The sequence below is a fragment of the Salvelinus namaycush genome, unplaced genomic scaffold, assembly GCF_016432855.1.
Source record: "Salvelinus namaycush isolate Seneca unplaced genomic scaffold, SaNama_1.0 Scaffold22, whole genome shotgun sequence".
In the NCBI taxonomy this organism is placed as follows: domain Eukaryota; kingdom Metazoa; phylum Chordata; class Actinopteri; order Salmoniformes; family Salmonidae; genus Salvelinus; species Salvelinus namaycush.
In genome coordinates, this window is record NW_024059008.1 from 427501 (window position 1) to 454997 (window position 27497).

Genomic DNA, 27497 nt, shown 5'->3' on the forward strand with positions numbered 1-27497 from the left:
CAACCCTAAGCCGTTTACCTGTACCTGTCCCGTCCCGCTATCTCGTGGAGTAACGTATAGCCAGACAACTTTGTAGGATAGACTACATCCCGAGTCCTACATCTACCGGAGAAAGACTACAGTGAGTATTGAGTCTGCTTCCTTTTAAATTAAAGTGGCCGTATGCGAATAGCCGACCGGTAACAGCCTGCCGTTCTTTATAGACAGGTGCAGATAGAGAGGTCTGTTACTGCGTGCAGGACAGCCTGGTTTGAACACTGAAATGCATAGCTATTGTCATTTCTGCTCGAAGAAAGACCGTTGGAAAATTAAATATGCTACAAGGTTTTAGGCGGGCTGCACCTGTTCCGGTACTACATGTGTTGCGTGTTCAGGTACTACATGTGTTGCTTTGCAATGTTTCAATCAACAATGTGCACTTTATTGGACTTTCAGATAAGTTGTTGTCGCTATAATTAGATGACGTTTCGACTTCTACATGTCGGACCCGATCACCTGGGTCTCAGTTTGTGTTTCAGAGATGTGGTGATATAAGGGTATAGTTGAGTTGGGTTTGAACAGCCAATACGACACTACCTACCTACTGTGCCATAAAGGTTTAGACCTCTTGACAGAGGCTGTGCTATGCTTACATACAGGCTAGGATAATAGAGTGATGTTTATGTCAGGTGATAGACTTTTTCCAACTGCCATTTCATTTATTAGCATGTCACCTTGTGTAACAATTCATAGACCTAAAAAATACAACCATCATCCCCAGTCAACATAAGTTGGTTTGACTCATGAGTTGGGATCAATCCACATTTCAACTCCATCTACTCAAAATACAACGGCACCATTCAATAACTTGAATGTGAATTTCAATTCCTCTCCTGTATTGAAATGGAATTGAGCCGAACCCTGGTATCCCCGCGGGCCCAGCCGCCACACACCGCAGCACCTGGTAACCTGTTCTTGCTGTGCACCCAGACCGTAATCAGCTAATGCCAATGTAGGATCGTTTTACTGGACACTTTCATCTCTTCATTCAAACACTCAGTCATGGACTCTTACTGACAGTTGTGGCTGCTTTGTGTGATGTATTGTTGTCTCTACCTTCTTGCCATTTGTGCTGTTGTCTGTGCCCAATAATGTTTGTACCATGTTTTGTGCTGCTACCATGTTGTGTTGCTACCATGTTGTTGTCATGTTGTTTTGCTGTGTTGTCATGTGTTGCTGCCTTGCTATATTGCTGTCTTAGGTCTCTCTTTATGTACTGTTGTGTTGTCTCTCGTCGTGATGTGTGTTTGGTCCTATATTTTTATTTTAATCCCAGCCCCCGTCCCCGCAGGAGGCCTTTTGCCTTTTGGTTGGCCGTAAATGTAAATAAGAATTAGTTCTTAACTGACTTGTCTAGTTATATAAATGTTAATTCTGTGACCAGAGACTAAGCGCCTAGTGACTGACTGACAGGTCACCATGTTGGTGTCAACAGTAACGCTAGGCTGGAGCTGGCCACAGGAGAGGAGACACTGACTGGACACACACTTCCCTTATAAGGAATAGAAGTGGTTTTAAGTCCCTGGTTGTGCCCTTAATCGTACCCTATGGGCCCTGGTCAAAAGTAGTGCACTACATAGAGAGTAGGATGCCATTTGGGACTCAACCCCGCAGCATCTCTCTGTACAGGGCCATCAGAGGCAGTGGGCTTTGAGGAGACGCTTCAACCAAACATGGTCATCGTTATCGTCCTCCCAGCATGGCTTATCAACCGCTGCTTCAAGCTTTTACAGCTGCAGTTATCCTGCTGCTATTTTACATATTCTATGGCGTCGTGGTCACGCGCAGGCGGAGCTGGGCTGCTGCAAAGCCTCGTGGGTCCTGTGGCCCGCAGCAGGGAGAGAAGAGGAGCTGTCAGTGAGTAATGATGACGTGACGTGGACCATGCAGCGATATTCACTATATAGGGAAGAGGGGGGTCACCTGGGAGGCAGATTGATAGGTGAGGCTTTACAACACTACGGCTGTACTGTTTATCTTCATCTATGTGGTTGTAGGAGATTGGGAATGAGACCCTGAATACATCAAAGTTCATCGAGGTTGAAACTGAAGCTGTAGACCGATATAACGAGGCATTGGAGGATGAATTTAATATGTGATGTTAAACCACGCAGTGATACAGAGAGAGAGAAAGAGAGAGAGGGGGAAGAGAGAGAGAGGGAGGGAAGAGAACAAGGGAACAAATGGGGAAAGAGAGAGAGAGAGAGGGAGGGAAGAGATCGAGGGAAAAAATGGGGAGAGAGACAGACAGACAGACAGACAGACCGACCGACCGACGGAATGTTTCTGAGGTCTAAAGTAGCATTTCCTATTAATCACTGGAATTGATGTGATTGTTGTTGTCTGAGTTGATGTTTTGTGAATTCCCCATCATCATCAGAGGGATAGTTGTAACATCGTACTCTCTCCCCCTCTTCCTATATCTCTCCTTCTCCTCCTGTCTTCATCTCTCCCCCTCTTCCTATATCTCTCCTTCTCCTCCTGTTTTCATCTCTCCCCCTCTTCCTATATCTCTCCTTCTCCTCCTGTCGTCATCTCTCCCCCTCTTCCTGTATCTCTCCTTCTCCTCCTGTCTTCATCTCTCCCCCTCTTCCTATATCTCTCCTTCTCCTCCTGTCGTCATCTCCCCCCTCTTCCTATATCTCTCCTTCTCCTCCTGTCGTCATCTCCCCCCTCTTCCTATATCTCTCCTTCTCCTCCTGTCTTCATCTCTCCCCCTCTTCCTATATCTCTCCTTCTCCTCCTGTCTTCATCTCTCCCCTCTTCCTATATCTCTCCTTCTCCTCCTGTCGTCATCTCTCCCCCTCTTCCTATATCTCTCCTTCTCCTCCTGTCGTCATCTCTCCCCCTCTTCCTATATCTCTCCTTCTCCTCCTGTCTTCATCTCTCCCTCTCTTCCTATATCTCTCCTTCTCCTCCTGTCTTCATCTCTCCCTCTCTTCCTATATCTCTCCTTCTCCTCCTGTCTTCATCTCTCCCCCTCTTCCTATATCTCTCCTTCTCCTCCTGTCTTCATCTCTCCCCCTCTTCCTATATCTCTCCTTCTCCTCCTGTCTTCATCTCTCCCCCTCTTCCTATATCTCTCCTTCTCCTCCTGTCATCATCTCTCCCCCTCTTCCTATATCTCTCCTTCTCCTCCTGTCGTCATCTCCCCCCTCTTCCTATATCTCTCCTTCTCCTCCTGTCTTCATCTCTCCCCCTCTTCCTATATCTCTCCTTCTCCTCCTGTCTTCATCTCTCCCCCTCTTCCTATATCTCTCCTTCTCCTCCTGTCGTCATCTCCCCCCTCTTCCTATATCTCTCCTCCTGTCTTCATCTCTCCCCCTCTTCCTATATCTCTCCTTCTCCTCCTGTCGTCATCTCCCCCCTCTTCCTATATCTCTCCTCCTGTCTTCATCTCTCCCCCTCTTCCTATATCTCTCCTTCTCCTCCTGTCGTCATCTCTCCCCCTCTTCCTATATCTCTCCTTCTCCTCCTGTCGTCATCTCCCCCCCTCTTCCTATATCTCTCCTTCTCCTCCTGTCGTCATCTCTCCCCCTCTTCCTATATCTCTCCTTCTCCTCCTGTCGTCATCCCCCCCCCTCTTCCTATATCTCTCCTTCTCCTCCTGTCATCATCTCCTCCTCTCTTCCTATATCTCTCCTTCTCCTCCTGTCTTCATCTCCTCCTCTCTTCCTGTATCTCTCCTTCTCCTCCTGTCTTCATCTCCTCCTCTCTTCCTATATCTCTCCTTCTCCTCCTGTCTTCATCTCCTCCTCTCTTCCTGTATCTCTCCTTCTCCTCCTGTCTTCATCTCTTCCCCTCTTCCTATATCTCTCCTTCTCCTCCTGTCTTCATCTCTCCCCCTCTTCCTATATCTCTCCTTCTCCTCCTGTCTTCATCTCTCCCCCTCTTCCTATATCTCTCCTTCTCCTCCTGTCGTCATCTCCCCCCTCTTCCTATATCTCTCCTCCTGTCTTCATCTCTCCCCCTCTTCCTATATCTCTCCTTCTCCTCCTGTCTTCATCTCTTCCCCTCTTCCTATATCTCTCCTTCTCCTCCTGTCTTCATCTCTCCCCCTCTTCCTATATCTCTCCTTCTCCTCCTGTCTTCATCTCTCCCCCTCTTCCTATATCTCTCCTTCTCCTCCTGTCGTCATCTCCCCCCTCTTCCTATATCTCTCCTCCTGTCTTCATCTCTCCCCCTCTTCCTATATCTCTCCTTCTCCTCCTGTCGTCATCTCTCCCCCTCTTCCTATATCTCTCCTTCTCCTCCTGTCGTCATCTCCCCCCCTCTTCCTATATCTCTCCTTCTCCTCCTGTCGTCATCTCTCCCCCTCTTCCTATATCTCTCCTTCTCCTCCTGTCGTCATCTCCCCCCCTCTTCCTATATCTCTCCTTCTCCTCCTGTCATCATCTCCTCCTCTCTTCCTATATCTCTCCTTCTCCTCCTGTCTTCATCTCCTCCTCTCTTCCTGTATCTCTCCTTCTCCTCCTGTCTTCATCTCCTCCTCTCTTCCTATATCTCTCCTTCTCCTCCTGTCTTCATCTCCTCCTCTCTTCCTGTATCTCTCCTTCTCCTCCTGTCTTCATCTCTTCCCCTCTTCCTGTATCTCTCCTTCTCCTCCTGTCATCATCTCTCCCCCTCTTCCTATATCTCTCCTTCTCCTCCTGTTTTCATCTCTCCCCCTCTTCCTGTATCTCTCCTTCTCCTCTCCTCCTGTCTTCTTCTCTCCCCCTCTTCCTATATCTCTCCTTTTCCTCCTGTCGTCATCTCTCCCCCTCTTCCTGTATCTCTCCTTCTCCTCCTGTCTTCATCTCTCCCCCTCTTCCGATATCTCTCCTTCTCCTCCTGTCATCATCTCTCCCCCTCTTCCTATATCTCTCATTCTCCTCCTGTCTTCATCTCCTCCTCTCTTCCTATACCTCTCCTCCTCTCTTCATATCTCCCCCTCTTCCTGTATCTCTCCTTCTCCTGCTCTCTTCCAATATGACTCCTTCTCCTCCTCTCTTCATATATCCCCCTCTTCCTGTACCTCTCCTCTTCATCTCTTCCTATATCTCTCCTTCTCCTCCTCTCCTCATCTCTCACTTTTCCTCTCTCTTTCTCTCCCTCAGCTTTGAGACCGACCCTCCAATCACTGACCCTCCAATCACAGACGACCTTCCCAAGATGGCTGCCGACTCCGCCTCTGACGACAGCAAGTTCCTGCGGCAGGATGACGACTTCAAGAACAGTGGTGTGGGACAGGCTGATTGGTCGGCCAAGAAGATGGTGTGGATCCCGTCAGAGAAGGAGGGGTTTGAGGCCGCCAGCATCAAGGAGGAGAAGGGAGACGATGTAAGGCTGCTACACCCCAAATGGCACCCTATTCCCTATATAGTACACTACTTTAGACCAGAGCACTATTCCCTATATAGTACACTACTTTTCACCAGGGCCCTAGTAAATCTTCCTCCTCCTCTTCTTCTTCCTCCTCCTCATCCTCCACCTCCTCATCTTCCTCCTCCTCATCCTCTTCCTCATTTTCCTCTTCCTCCTTCTCCTCTTCATCCTTTTTCCTCCTCCTTCTCCTCCTCCTCTTCATCTTCCTCCTTATCCTCTTCCTCCTCATGTTCCTCCTCTTCTTCCTTTTCCTCCTGCTCCTGATCTTCCTCCTCCTCATCTTCATCATCATCTTCCTCCTTCTCCTCCTCTTCATCTTTTTCCTCCTCCTCCTCCTCTTCCTGTTCTTCCTCCTCCACTCTCCTGCTGTCCAGGTGCTGGTAGAGTTGGCTAACGGTAGGAAAGCCACAGTCAACAAGGATGATATCCAGAAGATGAACCCTCCTAAGTTCAGTAAGGTGGAGGACATGGCAGCTCTTACCTGTCTCAACGAGGCCTCTGTCCTCCACAACCTCAAAGAGAGGTACTTCTCCAGCCTCATCTACGTGAGTACCCTCTTAGAAGAAATGGGTTCCAAAAGGGTTCTTCAGCTGTCCCCATAGGAGAAGCCTTTTGGGTTCCATGTAGAAACCTCTGTGGAAAGGGTCCTACATGGAACCCAAAAGGGTTCTCCCTGGAACCAAAAGGGTTCTACCTGGAACCCAAAAAGTGTTCTTCAAATGGTTCTCCTATGGGGACAGCCTAAGAACCATTTCAGGTTCTAGATTGCACTTATTTGTTCACCTTTTAGTGCAGTGGGCTAAATCAGCACCACACAGAGTGTTTCTGGGTAGTCTTAAACAAATCTGCTTTGAAACAAAAGTCTACACCTTCACACACATGGTTCTAGACTTAAACAAAAGAAGATCCCTGCACCATGTCAGATATAGAGTTGAAATGTCTTCAATGTTGAGTTTGTATCCCAGTATTACACTTTATATACATCACAGAAGACTGAAATATAACAACACCGTTTGACTTAGGAATAATGTTTATAAAATTATGAAATTATAAAAAATATGAATAACATTGTCACTGGAGGGTGATTTGGTCATTTGACTGCAGGAAAGGCATATACGTGTAAAGACAATATCCGTATAGACACACACACACACACACACACACACACACACACACACACACACACACACACACACACACACACACACACACACACGTACACACACACGTACATATGCATGCACACACACACGCACAGGCACATACATGCACACACAATACACACACAAACATGATGTCAATGAGGAATTTGTGCTGAAGTTTTTATCATGTGTACGGAACAAAAATTATGATCTGGTTTTAACTGTATGTTGATCCTAACCTTTCCTCTCCTCCTCCTCTTCATCATCTTCCTCTTCTTCCTCTTCCTCCTTTTTCTCTCCTGCTCTCTTCCTCCTCTTGCCCCTCTCCTCCCCCCTCCACTCCTCTCCTCCTCCTCTCCTTCCATCCTACCTCCTCTCCTCCTCCCCCTCCCCTCTTTCTCCTCTCCCCTCCTCCTCCCCTCTTCATCCTTCTCTTCTCTCCTCTTCCTCCATCCTCCTCCTTCCCCTCCCCTCCACTCCCCTCCTCTCCTCCTCCCCCTCCTCTCCTCTCCTCCTTCCCTCCTCTCCCTCCTCTCCTCTCCTCTCCTCCTCCCCCTCCCCCTCCCTCTCCTCCTCCCCCCTCTCCTCCCCCTCCTCTCCCCTCCTCTCCAGACGTATTCAGGTCTGTTCTGTGTGGTGGTGAACCCCTATAAGATGCTTCCTATCTACTCAGAGAAGATCATTCAGATTTATAAGGGGAAGAAACGCCACGAGGTTCCTCCTCATATCTACTCCATCACTGATAACGCTTACAGGAACATGATGCAAGGTAAAGGAGAGAGAGACACACAGAGAGAGAGACACACAGAGAGAGAGACAGACAGAGAGACAGACAGAGAGACAGAGAGAGAGACAGAGAGAGACAGAGAGAGACAGAGAGAGACAGAGAGAGAGAGAGTGTGTGTGTGTGTGTGTGTGTGTGTGTGTGTGTGTGTGTGTGTGTGTGTGTGTGTGTGTGTGTGTGTGTGTGTGTGTGTGTGTGTGTGTGTGTGTGTGTGGTCTAGCAGTGGATTTAACCTCAAACCAAGGCTGCCTCCCACTCTGCTGGTCCCTATATAGTACACTACTAGCAGTGGATTTAACCTCAAACCAAGGCTGCCTCCCACTCTGCTGGTCCCTATATAGTACACTACTAGCAGTGGATTTAACCTCAAACCAAGGCTGCCTCCCACTCTGCTGGTCCCTATATAGTACACTACTAGCAGTGGATTTAACCTCTAACCAAGGCTGCCTCCCACTCTGCTGGTCCCTATATAGTACACTACTAGCAGTGGATTTAACCTCAAACCTGCCTCCCACTCTGCTGGTCCCTATATAGTACACTACTAGCAGTGGATTTAACCTCAAACCAAGGCTGCCTCCCATTCTGCTGGTCCCTATATAGTACACTACTAGCAGTGGATTTAACCTCAAACCAAGGCTGCCTCCCACTCTGCTGGTCCCTATATAGTACACTACTAGCAGTGGATTTAACCTCAAACCTGCCTCCCACTCTGCTGGTCCCTATATAGTACACTACTAGCAGTGGATTTAACCTCAAACCTGCCTCCCACTCTGCTGGTCCCTATATAGTACACTACTAGCAGTGGATTTAACCTCAAACCTGCCTCCCACTCTGCTGGTCCCTATATAGTACACTACTAGCAGTGGATTTAACCTCAAACCAAGGCTGCCTCCCATTCTGCTGGTCCCTATATAGTAGACTACTAGCAGTGGATTTAACCTCAAACCAAGGCTGCCTCCCACTCTGCTGGTCCCTATATAGTACACTACTAGCAGTGGATTTAACCTCAAACCTGCCTCCCACTCTGCTGGTCCCTATATAGTACACTACTAGCAGTGGATTTAACCTCAAACCAAGGCTGCCTCCCATTCTGCTGGTCCCTATATAGTACACTACTAGCAGTGGATTTAACCTCAAACCAAGGCTGCCTCCCACTCTGCTGGTCCCTATATAGTACACTACTAGCAGTGGATTTAACCTCAAACCTGCCTCCCACTCTGCTGGTCCCTATATAGTACACTACTAGCAGTGGATTTAACCTCAAACCAAGGCTGCCTCCCACTCTGCTGGTCCCTATATAGTACACTACTAGCAGTGGATTTAACCTCAAACCAAGGCTGCCTCCCACTCTGCTGGTCCCTATATAGTACACTACTAGCAGTGGATTTAACCTCAAACCAAGGCTGCCTCCCACTCTGCTGGTCCCTATATAGTACACTACTAGCAGTGGATTTAACCTCAAACCAAGGCTGCCTCCCACTCTGCTGGTCCCTATATAGTACACTACTAGCAGTGGATTTAACCTCAAACCAAGGCTGCCTCCCACTCTGCTGGTCCCTATATAGTACACTACTAGCAGTGGATTTAACCTCAAACCAAGGCTACCTCCCACTCTGCTGGTCCCTATATAGTACACTACTAGCAGTGGATTTAACCTCAAACCTGCCTCCCACTCTGCTGGTCCCTATATAGTACACTACTAGCAGTGGATTTAACCTCAAACCAAGGCTGCCTCCCACTCTGCTGGTCCCTATATAGTGCACTACTAGCAGTGGATTTAACCTCTAACCAAGGCTGCCTCCCACTCTGCTGGTCCCTATATAGTACACTACTAGCAGTGGATTTAACCTCAAACCAAGGCTGCCTCCCACTCTGCTGGTCCCTATGTAGTACACTACTAGCAGTGGATTTAACCTCAAACCAAGGCTGCCTCCCATTCTGCTGGTCCCTATATAGTACACTACTAGCAGTGGATTTAACCTCTAACCAAGGCTGCCTCCCACTCTGCTGGTCCCTATATAGTACACTACTAGCAGTGGATTTAACCTCATACCAAGGCTGCCTCCCACTCTGCTGGTCCCTATATAGTACACTACTAGCAGTGGATTTAACCTCATACCAAGGCTGCCTCCCACTCTGCTGGTCCCTATATAGTACACTACTAGCAGTGGATTTAACCTCAAACCAAGGCTGCCTCCCACTCTGCTGGTCCCTATATAGTGCACTACTAGCAGTGGATTTAACCTCAAACCTGCCTTCCAAATGGTACCCTGGTATTCCCTATATAGTGCACTACTTTTCACCAGAGCACAATAAATCAAATATAATTGTATTTGTCACATGCTTTGTGAACAACAGGTTAAGACTAACAGTGAAATGCTGACTTACGTCCCCAACAATGAAGAGAGAAGATGAGATACAAATAATAACACAATGATTAATGATAACTTAGTTATATGCACAGGGTACCAGTACTGAGTCAATGATAACTTGGTTATATACACGGGGTACCAGTACTGAGTCAATGATAACTTGGTTATATACACAGGGTACCAGTACTGAGTCAATGATAACTTGGTTATATACACGGGGTACCAGTACTGAGTCAATGATAACTTGGTTATATACACGGGGTACCAGTACTGAGTCAATGATAACTTGGATATACACAGGGTACCAGTACCTAGTCAATGATAACTTGGTTATATACACGGGGTACCCGTACCAAGTCAATGATAACTTGGTTATATACACGGGGTACCAGTACTGAGTCAATGATAACTTGGTTATATACACGGGGTACCAGTACCTAGTCGATGATAACTTGGTTATATACACGGGTTACCAGTACCAAGTCAATGATAACTTGGTTATATACACAGGGTACCAGTACAGAGTCAATGATAACTTGGTTATATACACGGGGTACCAGTACCAAGTCAATGATAACTTGGTTATATACACAGGGTACCAGTACAGAGTCAATGATAACTTGGTTATATACACGGGGTACCAGTACCAAGTCAATGATAACTTGGTTATATACACGGGGTACCAGTACCAAGTCAATGATAACTTGGATATACACAGGGTACCAGTACCAAGTCAATGATAACTTGGTTATATACACAGGGTACCAGTACCAAGTCAATGATAACTTGGCTATGTACAGTTGAAGTCGGAAGTTTACATACACTTAGGTTGGAGTCATTAAAACTAGTTTTTCAACCACTCCACAAATGTCTTGTTAACAAACTATAGTTTCCAGTGGGTCAGAAGTTTACATACACTAAGTTGACTGTGCCTTTAAACAGCTTGGAAAATTCCAGAAAATGATGCCATGGCTTTAGAAGCTTCTGATAGGCTAATTGACATCATTTGAGTCAATTGGAGGTGTACCTGTGGATGTATTTCAAGGCCTACCTTCAAACTCAGTGCTTCTTTGCTTGACATCATGGGGAAATCAGAAGAAATCAGCCAAAAGAATTGTAGACCTTCACAAGTCTGGTTCATCCTTGGGAGCAATTTCCAAACGCCTGAAGGTACCACGTTCATCTGTACAAACAATAGTATGCAAGTTTAAACACCATGGGACCACGCAGCCGTCATACCACTCAGGAAGGAGACGCGTTCTGTCTCCTAAAGATGAATGCACTTTGGTGCGAAAAGTGCAAATCAATCCCAGAACAACAGCATAGGACCTTGTGAAGATGCTGGAGGAAACAGGTACAAAAGTAGCTATATCCACAGTAAAACGAGTCCTGACCATCATGACCATCGTTATGTTTGGAGGAAACGCTTGCTAGCCGAAGAACACCATCCCAACCGTGAAGCACGGGGGTGGCAGCATCATGTTGTGGGGGTGCTTTGCTACAGGAGGGACTGGTGCACTTCACAAAATAGATGGCATCATGAGGCAGGAAAATTACGTGGATATATTGAAGCAACATCTCAAGACATCAGTCAGGAAGTTAAAGCTTGGTCACAAAGGGGTCTTCCAAATGGACAATGACCCCAAGCAAACTTCCAAAGTTGTGGCAAAATGGCTTAAGAACAACAAAGTCAAGGTATTGGAGTGGCCATCACAAAGCCCTGACCTCAATCCTATTGAAAATCTGTGGGCAGAACTGAAAAAGCATGTGCGAGCAAGGAGGCCTACAAACCTGACTCAGTTACACCAGCTCTGTCAGGAGGAATGGGCCAAAATTCACCCAACTTATTGTGGGAAGCTTGTGGAAGGCTACCCGAAACGTTTGACCCAAGTTAAACAATTTAAAGGCAATGCTACCAAATACTAATTGAGTGTATGTAAACTTCTGACCCACTGGGAATGTGATGAAAGAAATAAAAGCTGAAATAAATCATTCTCTCTACTATTATTTCACATTCTTAACATAAAGTGGTAATCCTAACTGACCTAAAACAGGGAATGTTTACTAGGATTAAATGTCAGGAATTGTGAAAAACTGAGTTTTTGGCTAAGGTGTATGTAAACTTCCGACTTCAACTGTAGATATGTACATATAGGTAGTGGTAAAGTGACTAGGCAACAGGATAGCGATTAAACAGATAGAACTATTTTGGGTTCAATGTTGAACCCTTTCCACAGTGTACTACATGAAACCCAAAAGGGTTCTACCTAGAACCAAAAGCAGTGCATTATTTAGGGAATAGGATACAATTTCAGACAGAACCCAAATTCTACTGATCCAGTTTCCAGCCATCAGAAGGGGGTGATCTCCAAAATACCCATACATGGAGTCCGTCTGTGTGTGTTAAGTTGTGTGTGTGTGTGATAAGGTGTGTGTGTGTGAGATAAGGTGTGTGTGTGTGAGATAAGGTGTGTGTATGTATGTGTGTGAGTGTTTGTGTTTCAAAATAGCCATACATGGAGCAGGTTACCAAGGTTACCTTCCTCCAGTAGCCCTCTCCATCCCTCTGCTATTTTTAGCCAATATTGAGTGACAGAGAAGTTAATCTCGTGCAAAAATAGATGTAGGAAGCTGTTCCTAGTCTTCCCTCTATGTGTGAGTGAACAGAGCACCTTAAGTTCATGTTTGGTGTGTTCAGCTTGGCTTCAACTGTCCTGCCTTAACCCACCTCTCTCCTCTCTCTCTCTCCCTCTCTCCCCCTCCCTCTCTCTCTCTCTCTCTCTCTCTCCTTCTATCTCTATCCCCCTCCCTCTCTCTCTCTCTCTCCATCCCTCACCCTCTCTCCCTCTCCCCCTCCCTCTCTCTCTCTCTCTCTCTCCTTCTATCTCTATCCCCCCTCTCTCTCTCTCTCCATCCCTCACCCTCTCTCCATCTCCCTCCTTCCCTCTCCCTCCCCCTCCTCTCACCTTCCCGCTCTCCCCCTCCCTCACTGTCTCTCCCCCTCCCTCTCTCTCTCCCTCCTCTCCCTCACCCTCTCTCTATCTCCCTCCTTCCCTATCTCTCCCTCCCTCTTCTCTCCCCCTCCCTTTCCCCATCCCTCTCTCCCTCCCTCCCTCTCCCCCTCCCTCCCTCCGTACCTCCCTTTCTCTCTGTCTTACTCCACAGAGCGTGAGGACCAGTCAATTCTGTGCACGTGAGTCTAAATCTCAAACACAGACATATTTTTTCCAACACATGACCTTGTTGCCCCTTGTACCAGGGATGTGTCCCAAATGTAACCTTATCCCGTGACCTTATCCTGTGACCTTGTCCCGTGACCTTGTCCCGTGACCTTATCCCGTGACCTTATCCCCGACCTTGTCCCGTGACCTTGTCCCGTGACCTTGTCCCGTGACCTTGTGTCTGTCAGGTTCTACCTGGGCTAAGCATTGCTCTGAGGTGTTGAGCATCAACGTTTTCACATCTCAGAATTGTTTTGTTCACTCTTAGAATAAAGGGTTCCAAAAGGGTTCTTCCGCTGTCCCCATATGAGAGTCCTTTTTGGTTCCAGGGAGAACCCTTTTTGGTTCCAGGTAGAACCCTTTTGGGTTTCATTTAGAACCCTCTGTGGAAAGGGTTTTATATGGAACCCAACAGGGTTCTACCTGGAACCAAAAATGGTTCCTCAAAGGGTTCTTCAAAGGGTTCTCCTATGGGGGACAGCAGAAGAACCCTTTTAGGTTCTAGAGAGCACCTGTTTTCTAAGAGCGTAGTGAATTCTTCTTTCATAAAGGATTAAGGTCGTCACCTTAAAGGCACCTAAAGTGCAGAGTATCAAGATCTTGAGACATTTGTAAATTGTTTTTTTGGGGGGTGTGCAACTGCAGATAGAACCCTATGGTTCTGAAATGTCAACCTGGGTTCAGTCATACGTTTCTATCTGACACTTATGAATTAGACAGAGGTGAGTCTGGACCCCTGTCCCTCCTCTCTAACCCCCTGTCCCTCTCCTCCCTAATGCCCTGTCCCTCTCCTCTCTAACCCCCTGTCTCTCTCCTCTCTAACCCCCTGTCCCTCTCCTCTCTAACCCCCTGTCCCTCTCCTCTCTAACCCCCTGTCCCTCTCCTCTCTAACCCCCTGTCCCTCTCCTCTCTAACCCCCTGTCCCTCTCCTCTCTAACCCCCTGTCCCTCTCCTCTCTAACCCCCTGTCCCTCTCCTCTCTAACCCCCTGTCCCTCTCCTCTCTAACCCCCTGTCCCTCTCCTCTCTAACCCCCTGTCCCTCTCCTCCCTAATGCCCTGTCCCTCTCCTCTCTAACCCCCTGTCCCTCTCCTCTCTAACCCCCTGTCCCTCTCCTCCCTAATGCCCTGTCCCTCTCCTCTCTAACCCCCTGTCCCTCTCCTCTCTAACCCCCTGTCCCTCTCCTCTCTAACCCCCTGTCCCTCTCCTCTCTAACCCCCTGTCCCTCTCCTCTCTAATGCCCTGTCCCTCTCCTCTCTAACCCCCTGTCCCTCTCCTCTCTAATGCCCTGTCCCTCTCCTCTCTAACCCCCTGTCCCTCTCCTCTCTAACCCCCTGTCCCTCTCCTCTCTAACCCCCTGTCCCTCTCCTCTCTAACCCCCTGTCCCTCTCCTCTCTAACCCCCTGTCCCTCTCCTCTCTAACCCCCTGTCCCTCTCCTCTCTAACCCCCTGTCCCTCTCCTCTCTAACCCCCTGTCCCTCTCCTCTCTAACCCCACCAGAGGTGAGTCTGGAGCGGGGAAGACAGAGAACACGAAGAAAGTGATCCAGTATCTGGCGGTGGTGGCTTCCTCTCACAAGGGCAGCAAGAAGGACACTGGAGCTGTGAGTGTTACCTCTAGTGTACAATATGATACACTACAATACACTGGAGCTGTGTTACCTCTAGTGTACAATACGATACAATATGATACAATACACTGGAGCTGTGTTACCTCTAGTGTACAATACGATACACTACAATACACTGGCGCTGTGTTACCTCTAGTGTACAATACAATACAATATGATACAATACACTGAAGCTGTGTTACCTCTAGTGTACAATACAATACAATATGATACAATACACTGAAGCTGTGTTACCTCTAGTGTACAATACAATATGATACAATACACTGAAGCTGTGTTACCTCTAGTGTACAATACAATACACTACAATACACTGGAGCTGTGTTACTTCTAGTGTACAATACAATATGATACACTACAATACACTGGAGCTGTGTTACCTCTAGTGTACAATACAATATGATACACTACAATACACTGGAGCTGTGTTACCTCTAGTGTACAATACAATATGATACACTACAATACACTGGAGCTGTGAGTGTTACCTCAAGTGTACAATACAATATGATACACTACAATACACTGGAGCTGTGTTACCTCTAGTGTACAATACAATATGATACACTACAATACACTGGAGCTGTGAGTGTTACCTCTAGTGTACAGTACAATATGATACACTACAATACACTGGAGCTGTGTTACCTCTAGTGTACAATACAATATGATACACTACAATACACTGGAGCTGTGTTACCTCTAGTGTACAATACAATATGATACACTACAATACACTGGAGCTGTGAGTGTTACCTCTAGTGTACAATACAATATGATACACTACAATACACTGGAGCTGTGTTACCTCTAGTGTACAATACAATATGATACACTACAATACACTGGAGCTGTGTTACCTCTAGTGTACAATACAATATGATACACTACAATACACTGGAGCTGTGTTACCTCTAGTGTACAGTACAATATGATACACTACAATACACTGGAGCTGTGTTACCTCTAGTGTACAATACAATATGATACACTACAATACACTGGAGCTGTGTTACCTCTAGTGTACAGTACAATATGATACACTACAATACACTGGAGCTGTGAGTGTTACCTCTAGGGTTGCAAAACCTTCCCAAATGTTCCAGAAATCCTGGATGGAAGTTTCCTGGAATCAGGATGGAATAAGCAGGACATCTAGGAATCATCCAACTGGGATTTCTGGAAAACCTCGGAATAATGGGAAGTTACAGGACTTTCTACAACCCCTCCCTCTACTGTACTCTGCTCAACACACTCAATACAATGTGACGTGTTGAGTCCCTCAGAGGAGAGCAGCAGATATTGAGTTGATGGAAACTGAAATGTCTAAACTGTGTAACCCTTTTGTTTTAATTGAGAAGAGCACTCATAAGAGACTGTACTTTTATCAATGTGATGACAAAACATTTCTTTTACAATGAAAGACATTTCTGTGTGACATTTTTGTTGTGTGACAGGATGCACCAACACTAGTCAAGGTATGACAACTCTTCCTCTGATGTGGCCTATGCAGACTACTGTAACGTAACTGACTGTGTGGTAGAAACTACTGCTGGTCTGGTTGGTGGACTGCTTCCTCTTCAGTTTGTGCTGCTTGGTGCTGCTGGTGGTTTAGGCTTTATCTCTTCTGCTGAAGAGGCAAATCTCTCAGAATCAATACTGATAGCCAATGAGCCGTACTCTAAGTCCTGCTGTGGACCGCCCCCGTGGTTCTATATTCAATACTGATAGCCAATGAGCTGTACTCTAAGTCCTGCTATGGACCGCCCCCGTGGTTCTATATTCATATTCTATATATTCCATATTCCCCTTACCCAATCACAGAAGAAGACAGTTTAGGGTTCACATATCAGACACGACCTCTTCCCCAAAGATACGATCACAGAAGAAGAAGAGGAAGAATTTAATAAAAAAATAGCTAGTGACAATGATGAAGGAGAATAGAAGAATACTTTATTGTGTATCATAAATAATACGTTATGCCAGGTTATGATACATTATGCCAGGTTATAATACGTTATGCCAGGTTATGATGCGTTATGCCAGGTTATGATGCGTTATGCCAGGTTATAATACGTTATGCCAGGTTATAATACGCTATGCCAGGTTATGATACGTTATGCTAGGTTATGATACGTTATGCCAGGTTATAATACGTTATGCCAGGCTATGATACGTTATAACAGGTTATGCCAGGTTATAATACGTTATGCCAGGTTATAATACGTTATGCCAGGCTATGATACGTTATAACAGGTTATGCCAGGTTATAATACGTTATGCCAGGTAATAATACATTATAACAAGTTATGCCCGGTTATAAAACGTTATGCCAGGTTAGGCCAGGTTATAATACGTTATGCCAGGTTATAAAACGTTATGCCAGGTTATGCCAGATTATAATACGTTATGCCAGGTTATGCCAGATTATCAAACATGCCAGGTTATAATATGTTATGCCAGGTTATAATACATTATAATACGTTATGCCAGGTTATAATGCATTATAATATGTTATGCCAGATTATAATACATTATAATAGGTTATAATGATCACATCATCCTCTGCCTCCTCTGTAGGAGAAGCCAGAGAAGCCTGGGTCTCTGGCCTATGTGAGTATGAGAGTAGCACCCTATTCCCTATTTAGTGCACTACTTTTGACCACCGCATATAGAGGTCTGGTAAAAGAAGTGCACTACATATGTAATAGGGTGCCATTCGGGAGTTCATAGCTGCATGCTAGCTAGCGTGTCACACCTACATTTGATTAACCGATATGATCAATCTCTCCTGTCCTATAGCATGTGAACACTATTAACTGTTGATGGACCTCTCTGTGTATTAGAAAGTAGTGGCCTGTATGACATTTCAAATAGTGTGTGAAACATCAAAGTCACCCCATAATAATCTTTTCACTAATCTCTCTGAGTGGTTGCTATGCTACATCTGACTGACTGTGTTTTGCTCTGTGTCTGTTGCACTGCTTTGTAGTGTGTCTCAGTTGTCCATTTCTTTGTTGTTGTACAGTGTAACGTAACTTGTGTTGTGTTGTTGTGTGACATCATTCTTTGGTAATATGCATGAAGTGGAATAATAATTGTGATGTCACAGATATGTGATTGTTTTTCCTCCTTTCCCCCGTTTGTCCTCCAGGGGGAGCTAGAGAAGCAGCTGCTGCAGGCTAACCCCATCCTGGAAGCCTTCGGGAACGCCAAGACCATCAAGAACGACAACTCCTCACGATTCGTAATTAACTCACGGTTTACACACACTCAGACACTGTTACACACACTCTGACACTGTTACACACACTCTGACACTGTTACACACACTCTGACACTGTTACACACACTCAGACACTGTTACACACACTCTGACACTGTTACACACACTCTGACACTGTTACACACACTCTGACACTGTTACACACACTCAGACACTGTTACACACGCTCAGACACTGTTACACACGCTCAGACACTGTTACACACACTCAGACACTGTTACACACACTCAGACACTGTTACACACTCAGACACTGTTACACACGCTCAGACACTGTTACACACACTCAGACACTGTCACACACACTCAGACACTGTCACACACACTCAGACACTGTCACACACGCACAGACACTATTTACACACACTCAGACACTGTTACACACACTCAGACACTGTTACACACACTCAGACACTGTTACACACACTCAGACACTGTTACACACACTCAGACACTGTTACACACACTCAGACACTGTTACACACTCAGACACTGTTACACACGCTCAGACACTGTTACACACTCAGACACTGTTACACACACTCAGACACTGTTACACACACTCAGACACTGTTACACACACTCAGACACTGTTACACACGCTCCGACACTGTTACACACACTCAGACACTGTTACACACACTCAGACACTGTTACACACACTCAGACACTGTTACACACGCTCAGACACTGTTACACACACTCAGACACTGTTACACACGCTCAGACACTGTTACACACACTCAGACACTGTTACACACACTTTTCAAACAAAACTATATTTATTTAAAAAATGTCAAATTTAAATTCATTCATTCATTCCTTTGCTCTCTCCACATTACTACTAACTTAATTAAAGCTTTTAACTAGGACCCAGAGTCTTTCCCGGTCTGATTACGTAGTCAGGAAAATCTCCTGGCACCAGTCCCTTGTTACTAGAGTACAGACTGCTATTCCTTGTTACTAGAGTACAGACTGCTATTCCTTGTTACTAGAGTACAGACTGCTATTCCTTGTTACTAGAGTACAGACTGCTATTCCAGTGATATCATGACATCTATCAAGAGCTCAGTGCTCACATATACAGTATCCTACATATCTCTCCTCACATATACAGTATCCTACATATCTCTCCTCACATATACAGTATCCTACATATCTCTCATCACATATACAGTATCCTACATATCTCTCATCACATATACAGTATCCTACGTATCTCTCCTCACAGGGCAAGTTTATTAAGCTCAACTTTGACGTGACCGGATTCCTGGTTGGAGCCAACATCGATACTTGTATCCTCATGAAATATACTTTCTATAAATATACAGACGTTGGGCTCCTCGTAGAGATGTATTGTAGTGTTTATCAAATTCATCTTTTAGAGATTTGGGAGATAAAAGGGACAGTTCCCCAGACACAGATTAAACCTAGTCCTGGACTAAAAAGCCTGTTCATTGTATATTAATATTTCATGTGTGTCGGGGGAAACTGGCCCAACGTAAAAGGCGGTGTCTTGTTCCTGCACCACAGAGTTGTTTTGTCTTTAACCCTCCGCTGTCCACCAGACCTGCTGGAGAAGTCTCGCTGTATCCGCCAAGCCAAGATAGAGAGAGCCTTCCATATCTTTTACTACATGGTGGCCGGAGCCAAGGACCAACTAAAGGGTGAGGAGATTGATAGATGGACAGGCGAGGATTGGTCGTTTCTCCTAAATCAGGGGTCGGCAATAATTTTGTCTCGAGGGCCACATCAGGGTTTCAAAGATTCTGGGTCGGGCCCACCACTGTCCTAGATAGTTATGCTCATTTAAAGGACAGGTCTGAAACTACTTTCTGTCTCTATATAGAGAAGCTGTTGCAGGGGGGTTTCAGTGTGTTTCGTTTACTGGGAGCAGTAAACACTGAGCGTACAAAACATTAAGAACACCTTCCTAATATTGAGTTGAACCCCGTTTGCCCTCAGAACAGCCTCAATTCATCAGGTCATGGACTCTACAAGGTGTTGAAAGCGTTCCACAGAGATGCTGGCCCATGTTGACTCCAATACTTCCCACAGTGGTGTCCAGTTGGCTGGATGTCCTTTGGGTGGTGGACCATTCTTGATACACACAGGAAACTGTTGAGCGTGAAAAACCCAGCAGCGTTGCAGTTCTTGACACAAATCGGTGCGCCTGGCACCTACTACCATACCCCGTTCAAAGGCACTTAAATATGTTGTCTTGCCCATTCACCCTCTGAATGGCAACACATACACTATCCTTGTCTCAATTGTCTCAAGGCTTAAAAATCCTTCTTTAACCTGTCTCCTCCCCTTCATCTACACTGATTGAAGTGGACTTAACAAGTGACATCAATAAGGGATCATATCTTTCACGTGAATTCACCTGGTCAGTCTATGTCATGGAAAGAGTTGTGTATACTCAGTGTGCCTTATTGCTATTATAAACTGGTTGCCAACATAATTAGAACAGTAAAAATAAATGTTTTGTCATACCTGTGGTATACGGTCTGATATACCACGGCTGTCAGCCAATCAGCATTCATGGCTCGACCCACCCAGTTTGTAATGCCTGATATACCATAGCTTTTAGCCAATCAGCATCCAGGACACAAACTACCTGGTTTATAATAATATAATAAATATTATAAACTGGGTGGTTCGAGCCCTGAATGCTGATTGGCTCTCAGCCGTGGAATATCAGACTGTACACCACGGGTATGACAAAACATGTAATTACATTGGTAACCAGTTTATAATAGTAATAAGGCACCTCGGAGGTTTGTGATATATGGCCAATATACCACGGCTAAGGGCTGTATCCAGGCACTCTGTGTTACGTTGTGCATAAGAACAACCCTTAGCCATGGTATATTGGTCATATGCCACACCTCCTTATTGTTTAATTATATGGTGTATAAACCATACAGCTCCTCCTCTCCTGTCTGTCCCTGTATAGAGGAGCTGTTACTGGAGGATTTCGGGGCCTACCGGTTCCTGGTGGCGGGTCATGTGGAGGTGCCTGGTCAGGAAGATGATCAGATGTTCATAGAAACACTGGAGGCCATGGAGATCATGGGTTTCTCTGAGGACGAGAGGACAGGTACTGGAGGGAGGGGAGGGCTGTCTCTGAGGACAGGTACTGGAGGGAAGGGGAGGGCTGTCTCTGAGGACAGGTACTGGAGGGGAGGGGAGGGCTGTCTCTGAGGACAGGTACTGGAGGGAAGGGGAGGGCTGTCTCTGAGGACAGGTACTGGAGGGAAGGGGAGTGCTGTCTCTCAGGATGAGAGGACAGGTACTGGAGGGAAGGGGAGGGCTGTCTCTGAGGATGAGAGGACAGGTACTGGAGGGAAGGGGAGGGCTGTCTCTGAGGATGAGAGGACAGGTACTGGAGGGAAGGGGAGGGCTGTCTCTGAGGATGAGAGGACAGGTACTGGAGGGAGGGGAGGGCTGTCTCTGAGGATGAGAGGACAGGTACTGGAGGAAGGGGAGGGCTGTCTCTGCGGACCAGGGGATAGATACTAGAGGGAAGTGGAGGGCTGTCTCTGAGGAACAAGAGGATAGATACTAGAGGGAAGTGGAGGGCTGTCTGAGGACCAGAGGATAGATACTAGAGGGAGGGGAGGGCTGTCTCTGAGGACCAGAGGATAGATACTAGAGGGAAGAGGAGGGCTGTCTCTGAGGACCAGAGGATAGATACTAGAGGGAAGAGGAGGGCTGTCTCTGAGGACCAGAGGATAGATACTAGAGGGAAGAGGAGGGCTGTCTCTGAGGACCAGGGGATAGATACTAGAGGGAAGAGGAGGGCTGTCTCTGAGGACCAGAGGATAGATACTAGAGGGAAGAGGAGGGCTGTCTCTGAGGACCAGAGGATAGATACTAGAGGGAAGAGGAGGGCTGTCTGAGGACCAGAGGATAGATACTAGAGGGAGGGGAGGGCTGTCTCTGAGGATGAGAGGACAGGTACTGGAGGGAGGGGAGTGCTGTCTCTGAGGATGAGAGGACAGGTACTGGAGGGAAGAGGAGGGCTGTCTCTGAGGACCAGAGGATAGATACTAGAGGGAAGTGGAGGGCTGTCTCTGAGGACCAGGGGATAGATACTAGAGGGAGGGGAGGGCTGTCTCTGAGGACCAGAGGATAGATACTAGAGGGAAGAGGAGGGCTGTCTGGCTTTTAGTCTATCATTCTCTTTCTCCACCTCACTTTGTCTTTCTCTGTCCATCTGTCATTCTCTCTCTCTCGCTCTATTTCTCTTGAGGACGAGGGGATAGGTAGGGGTAGGGCTGTCTCTCTTTCTGCTGTCTCTCTCAGTGATGTCTGTCTCTCTCTCTCCTCCCACCTCTCCTCTCATCCCTCGCTCCTCTCCTCACTCTAGGCATGATGAAGGTGGTCTCCACTGTGCTCCAGCTGGGGAACATTAAGTTCAACAAGGAGAGGAACAATGAGCAGGCCACCATGCCCGACAACACAGGTGATACATGACATCACACAGGTAGTAGCAGGACATGTGAGACATGACATCACAAGGGTAGTAAGAACACAGGTGTGACATGACATCACACAGGTAGTAACCACACAGGTGAGACATGAAATCACACAGGTAGGAGCAACACAGGTGGGACATGACATCACACAGGTAGGAGCAACACAGGTGGGACATGACATCACACAGGTAGGAGCAACACAGGTAACAACAGAGTTTGTTCACAGTAACACAAGCTTGAAAATACAGTTTACATTTAGCACAGATAACACAGAGAGGAAAGCACAGGTAAGAAAGGCAACAGGTAACATACCACTAACACAGGTAAGAAAGACAACAGGTAACATACCACTAACACAGGTGAGAAAGATAACAGGTGACATACCACTAACACAGGTAAGAAAGGCAACAGGTAACATACCACTAACACAGGTAAGAAAGGCAACAGGTAACATACCACTAACACAGGTAAGAAAGACAACAGGTAACATACCACTAACACAGGTAAGAAAGGCAACAGGTAACATACCACTAACACAGGTAAGAAAGGCAACAGGTAACATACCACTAACACAGGTGAGAAAGATAACAGGTGACATACCACTAACACAGGTAAGAAAGACAGCAGGTAACATACCACTAACACAGGTAAGAAAGATAACAGGTAACATACCACTAACACAGGTAAGAAAGGCAACAGGTAACATACCACTAACACAGGTAAGAAAGACAACAGGTAACATACCACTAACACAGGTGAGAAAGATAACAGGTGACATACCACTAACACAGGTAAGAACGACAACAGGTAACATACCACTAACACAGGTAAGAAAGACAACAGGTAACATACCACTAGCACAGGTAAGAACGACAACAGGTAACATACCACTAACACAGGTAAGAACGACAACAGGTAACATACCACTAACACAGGTAAGAAAGACAGCAGGTAACATACCACTAACACAGGTAAGAAAGATAACAGGTAACATACCACTAACACAGGTAAGAACGACAACAGGTAACATACCACTAACACAGGTAAGAAAGACAGCAGGTAACATACCACTAACACAGGTAAGAAAGACAACAGGTAACATACCACTAACACAGGTAAGAAAGACAGCAGGTAACATACCACTAACACAGGTAAGAAAGATAACAGGTAACATACCACTAACACAGGTAAGAAAGACAACAGGTGACATACCACTAACACAGGTAAGAAAGACAACAGGTAACATACCACTAACACAGGTAAGAACGACAACAGGTAACATACCACTAACACAGGTAAGAACGACAACAGGTAACATACCACTAACACAGGTAAGAACGACAACAGGTAACATACCACTAAACACAGGTAAGAACGACAACAGGTAACATACCACTAACACAGGTAAGAACGACAACAGGTAACATACCACTAACACAGGTAAGAACGACAACAGGTAACATACCACTAAACACAGGTAAGAACGACAACAGGTAACATACCACTAACACAGGTAAGAACGACAACAGGTAACATACCACTAACACAGGTAAGAAAGATAACAGGTAACATACAGTACGACTAATCTTTCTCTCTCTCTTTCCCTTTATCCTCTTCTCCTCTCTCTCTCTTTTCCTCCCCCCTCTCCCCTCTCTTCTCTCTCTCTCTCTCTCTCTCTCTCTCTCTCTTCAGCGGCTCAGAAAGTGTGCCACCTGCAGGGTATCAACGTGACAGACTTCACCCGTTCCGTCCTCACCCCCCGTATCAAGGTGGGCAGAGAGGTGGTGCAGAAGGCTCAGACCAAGGAACAGGTACTCTTCTATTCTACTATATTCTACTCTAGTCTACTCTAGTCCACTCTACTTTATTCTAATCTTTTCTACTCTATTATATTCTATCCTACTCTTATGTTCTATTCTACTCTATTCTACTCTATTATGGTATACTATTTTCTATTGTACTCTACTCTATTGTTATCTATTCTACTCTATTATGTTTTATTCTACTCTGTTCTATTATACTATTTTCTATTGTACTCTATTATATTATACTCTATTATATTATCTTATATTCTACTATCTTCTATTCTACTATCTTCTATTCTACTCTATTCTACTCTATTCTACTCTATTCTACTCTATTCTACTATATTCTATTCTATTAAATTCTACTTTATTATATTCTACTCTGTTCTACTTTGTTATATTTTACTCTATTCTATTCAACTATACTCTATTCATCTCTACTCTATTCTACTATCTTCTATTCTACTCTATTCTACTCTGCTCTACTCTATTATATTCAATTCTACTTTATTCTATTCTACTCGGTTCTACTTTGTTATATTGTACTCTATTCCATTAAACTCTACTCTATTCAACTATACTCTATTATACTCTATTATGTTCAATTCTAATCTGTTCTACTCTATTCTGTTCTATTCAACTCTACACTACACAAAATACCCTCTTCTACTCCATTCTATTCAACTCGACGCTATTTTACTCTACTCAATTCTACTTTACTATATTCTATTCTGCTCTATTCTACTCTATTCTACTGTGTTCTACTCTATTATATTACTCTATGCTATGCTACTATATTCTGTTCTATTCTGCTTCATTCTACTATATTCTACTGTATTCTACTGTATTCCACTCTATTCTATTGTATTACTCTATTCTATGCTACTATATTCTGTTCTATTCTACTTCATTCTATTCTACCCTTTTCTGTTCTATTATATTATACCCTGTTCAACTCGTACTTGTACTATATTCTACTTTATTCTATTAAACTCTACTCTATTCTACTATCTTCTATTCTACTCTATTCTACTATGCTCTACTCTATTATATTCAATTCTACTTTATTGTATTCTACTCGGTTCTACTTTGTTATATTTTACTCTATTATATTCAACTCTACTTTATAATATTCTACTTTATTATGTTATATTATGCTCTAATCTATTCAACTCTACTGTATTCTACTCTATTCTATTTTACTTTATTATATTCAACTCTAAACTACTATAATCTACTCTATTCTATTCCATTCAACTCTACTCTATTCAACTCTACTCTGTTCGACTCCATTCTATTATGTTCTACTCTATTCTATTGTACTCTATTCTACTCTACTTTATTCTGTTATATTCTATTCTCTTCTACTCTAGTCTGTTTTATTCAACTATACACTGCTCTAATCTACTCTATTCTATTAAACTCCTTTCTTCTCTTTAATCAACTCTATGTTCTACTCTATTCTTCTCTACTATATTCTACTCTATTCAATACTACTCTATTTTACTCTGTTCTATTCAACTCTACACAATTCTATTCTGCTCTATTCTAATCTACTCTATTTATCTCTACTCTATTCAACTCTAATCTATTATATTCTACTCTACTCTATTCAACTCTACTCTATTCAACTCTACTATATTCAACTCTACTATATTCAACTCTACTCTATTCTACTCAACTCTATTCTACTCTTCTCTATTTTATTATTCTCTGGTCTATTGTATTCTACTCTATTCTATTCAACTCTATTCTATTCAACTCTATTCTATTCAACTCTATTCTATTCAACTCTATTCTATTCTACTCTAATCTATTATATTCTACTCGTCTCTATTTTATTATTCTCTGGTCTATTGTATTCTACTCTATTCTATTCTAGATTCAACTTAATTGTACAATACCTTCCTCTCACATGTTCAGTTAAAAGTTATTTTCAACAGAGAGCTGGCAACATATAATGTATCTGAAGCATAAGTAGTTATAGTACATAGCCCTTCTCTAGAGGAAGCTTTAGTCAGAGACAGGGCTGTACATGGAGGCAGACAAGATGACGGTTCACACACTCCCTGTCTATCTCCCTCTCCCTCTCCCTCTCCTTCTCTCTCTCCCCCTCCCCCTCCCCCTCCCTCTCCCTCTCCCTCTCCCTCTCCCTCCCTCCCTCTCCCTCCCTCCCTCCCTCTCCCTCCCCCTCCCCCTCCCCCTCACCCTCTCCCTCCCCCTCCCCCTCCCTCTCCCCCAGGCTGACTTTGCCATTGAGGCCCTAGCGAAGGCCATGTATGAGCGGTTGTTCAGGTGGATCCTGGCTCGGGTGAATAAGACTCTGGATAAGGCCAAACGTAAAGGAGCATCATTCCTGGGGATCCTAGACATCGCTGGCTTTGAAATCTTTGAGGTGAGATTGAGGAGTCTTTAGGTTGACAGAGAAAGGAATTCAGCAGGGGTCCCGTGGGGCCAGTTGGTAGCTCATGGCGCATTGCAACGCCAGGGTTGTGGGTTCGATTCCCATGGAGGACCGGTAGAAGAAAATGATGCACCCACTACTGTAATTCACTCTGGATACGAGCATCTGCTAAATGACTGACATTTACACCATTTAAAATGGGTAGACGTAGCGATTTGGGAGCCCCATCTACCTCCCAAAAGGGACATTTCAACCAGAACAGTTCCTACTATGATTACTGTTATCCAACCATTAAAACACCCCCTACAGGCCTTGGTCAAAGTAGTGCACTAAATAGGGAATAGGATGTCATTTGGGATTCAGACCTGATGTACAGGACTATGACGTGAGCACTACCTCTATGTTCACCTCCATCTCTCCCATCTCCCCTCCTCAGGAACTACCACGGTACTGTAGCTCTGTGTAAACCACTATGTACCTTCTCCTCGGGAACTAGCTCTGTGTAAACCACTATGTACCTTCTCCTCAGGAACTAGCTCTGTGTAAACCACTATGTACCTTCTCCTCAGGGACTACCACGGTACTGTAGCTCTGTAAACTACTATGTACCTTCTCCTCAGGGACTACCACGGTACTGTAGCTCTGTGTAAACCACTATGTACCTTCTCCTCAGGGACTACCACGGTACTGTAGCTCTGTGTAAACCACTATGTACCTTCTCCTCAGGGACTACCACGGTACTGTAGCTCTGTGTAAACCACTATGTACCTTCTCCTCAGGGACTACCACGGTACTGTAGCTCTGTGTAAACCACTATGTACCTTCTCCTCAGGAACTAGCTCTGTGTAAACCACTATGTACCTTCTCCTCAGGAACTAGCTCTGTGTAAACCACTATGTACCTTCTCCTCAGGAACTAGCTCTGTGTAAACCACTATGTACCTTCTCCTCGGGAACTAGCTCTGTGTAA

At 45.1% G+C, this 27497-nt stretch overlaps 1 protein-coding gene across 1 annotated transcript; it reads left to right on the top strand.

Moving 5' to 3' along the window:
• The first annotated feature begins 162 nt into the window (after nt 1-162).
• LOC120038420 (myosin-11-like) lies at nt 163-27497 on the top strand. The gene is made up of 16 exons (XM_038984186.1): nt 163-179; nt 5136-5358; nt 5778-5948; nt 7158-7314; nt 12867-12894; nt 14421-14541; nt 17705-17797; nt 19067-19130; nt 19404-19502; nt 20795-20938; nt 22211-22306; nt 24012-24130; nt 26367-26519; nt 26965-26975; nt 27202-27265; nt 27441-27497. The coding sequence occupies exons 1-16, from the start codon at nt 163-165 to the stop codon at nt 27495-27497; spliced, it is 1617 nt and encodes a 538-aa protein (XP_038840114.1).

Bases quoted from the DNA above. Each gene is read 5' to 3' on its own strand.
- LOC120038420 (XM_038984186.1), top strand. The intron at 19,503-20,794 runs GTGAGGAGATTG...GTCCCTGTATAG, and splicing joins AGCCAAGGACCAACTAAAGG to AGGAGCTGTTACTGGAGGAT. The intron at 20,939-22,210 runs GTACTGGAGGGA...TCCTCACTCTAG, and splicing joins CTCTGAGGACGAGAGGACAG to GCATGATGAAGGTGGTCTCC.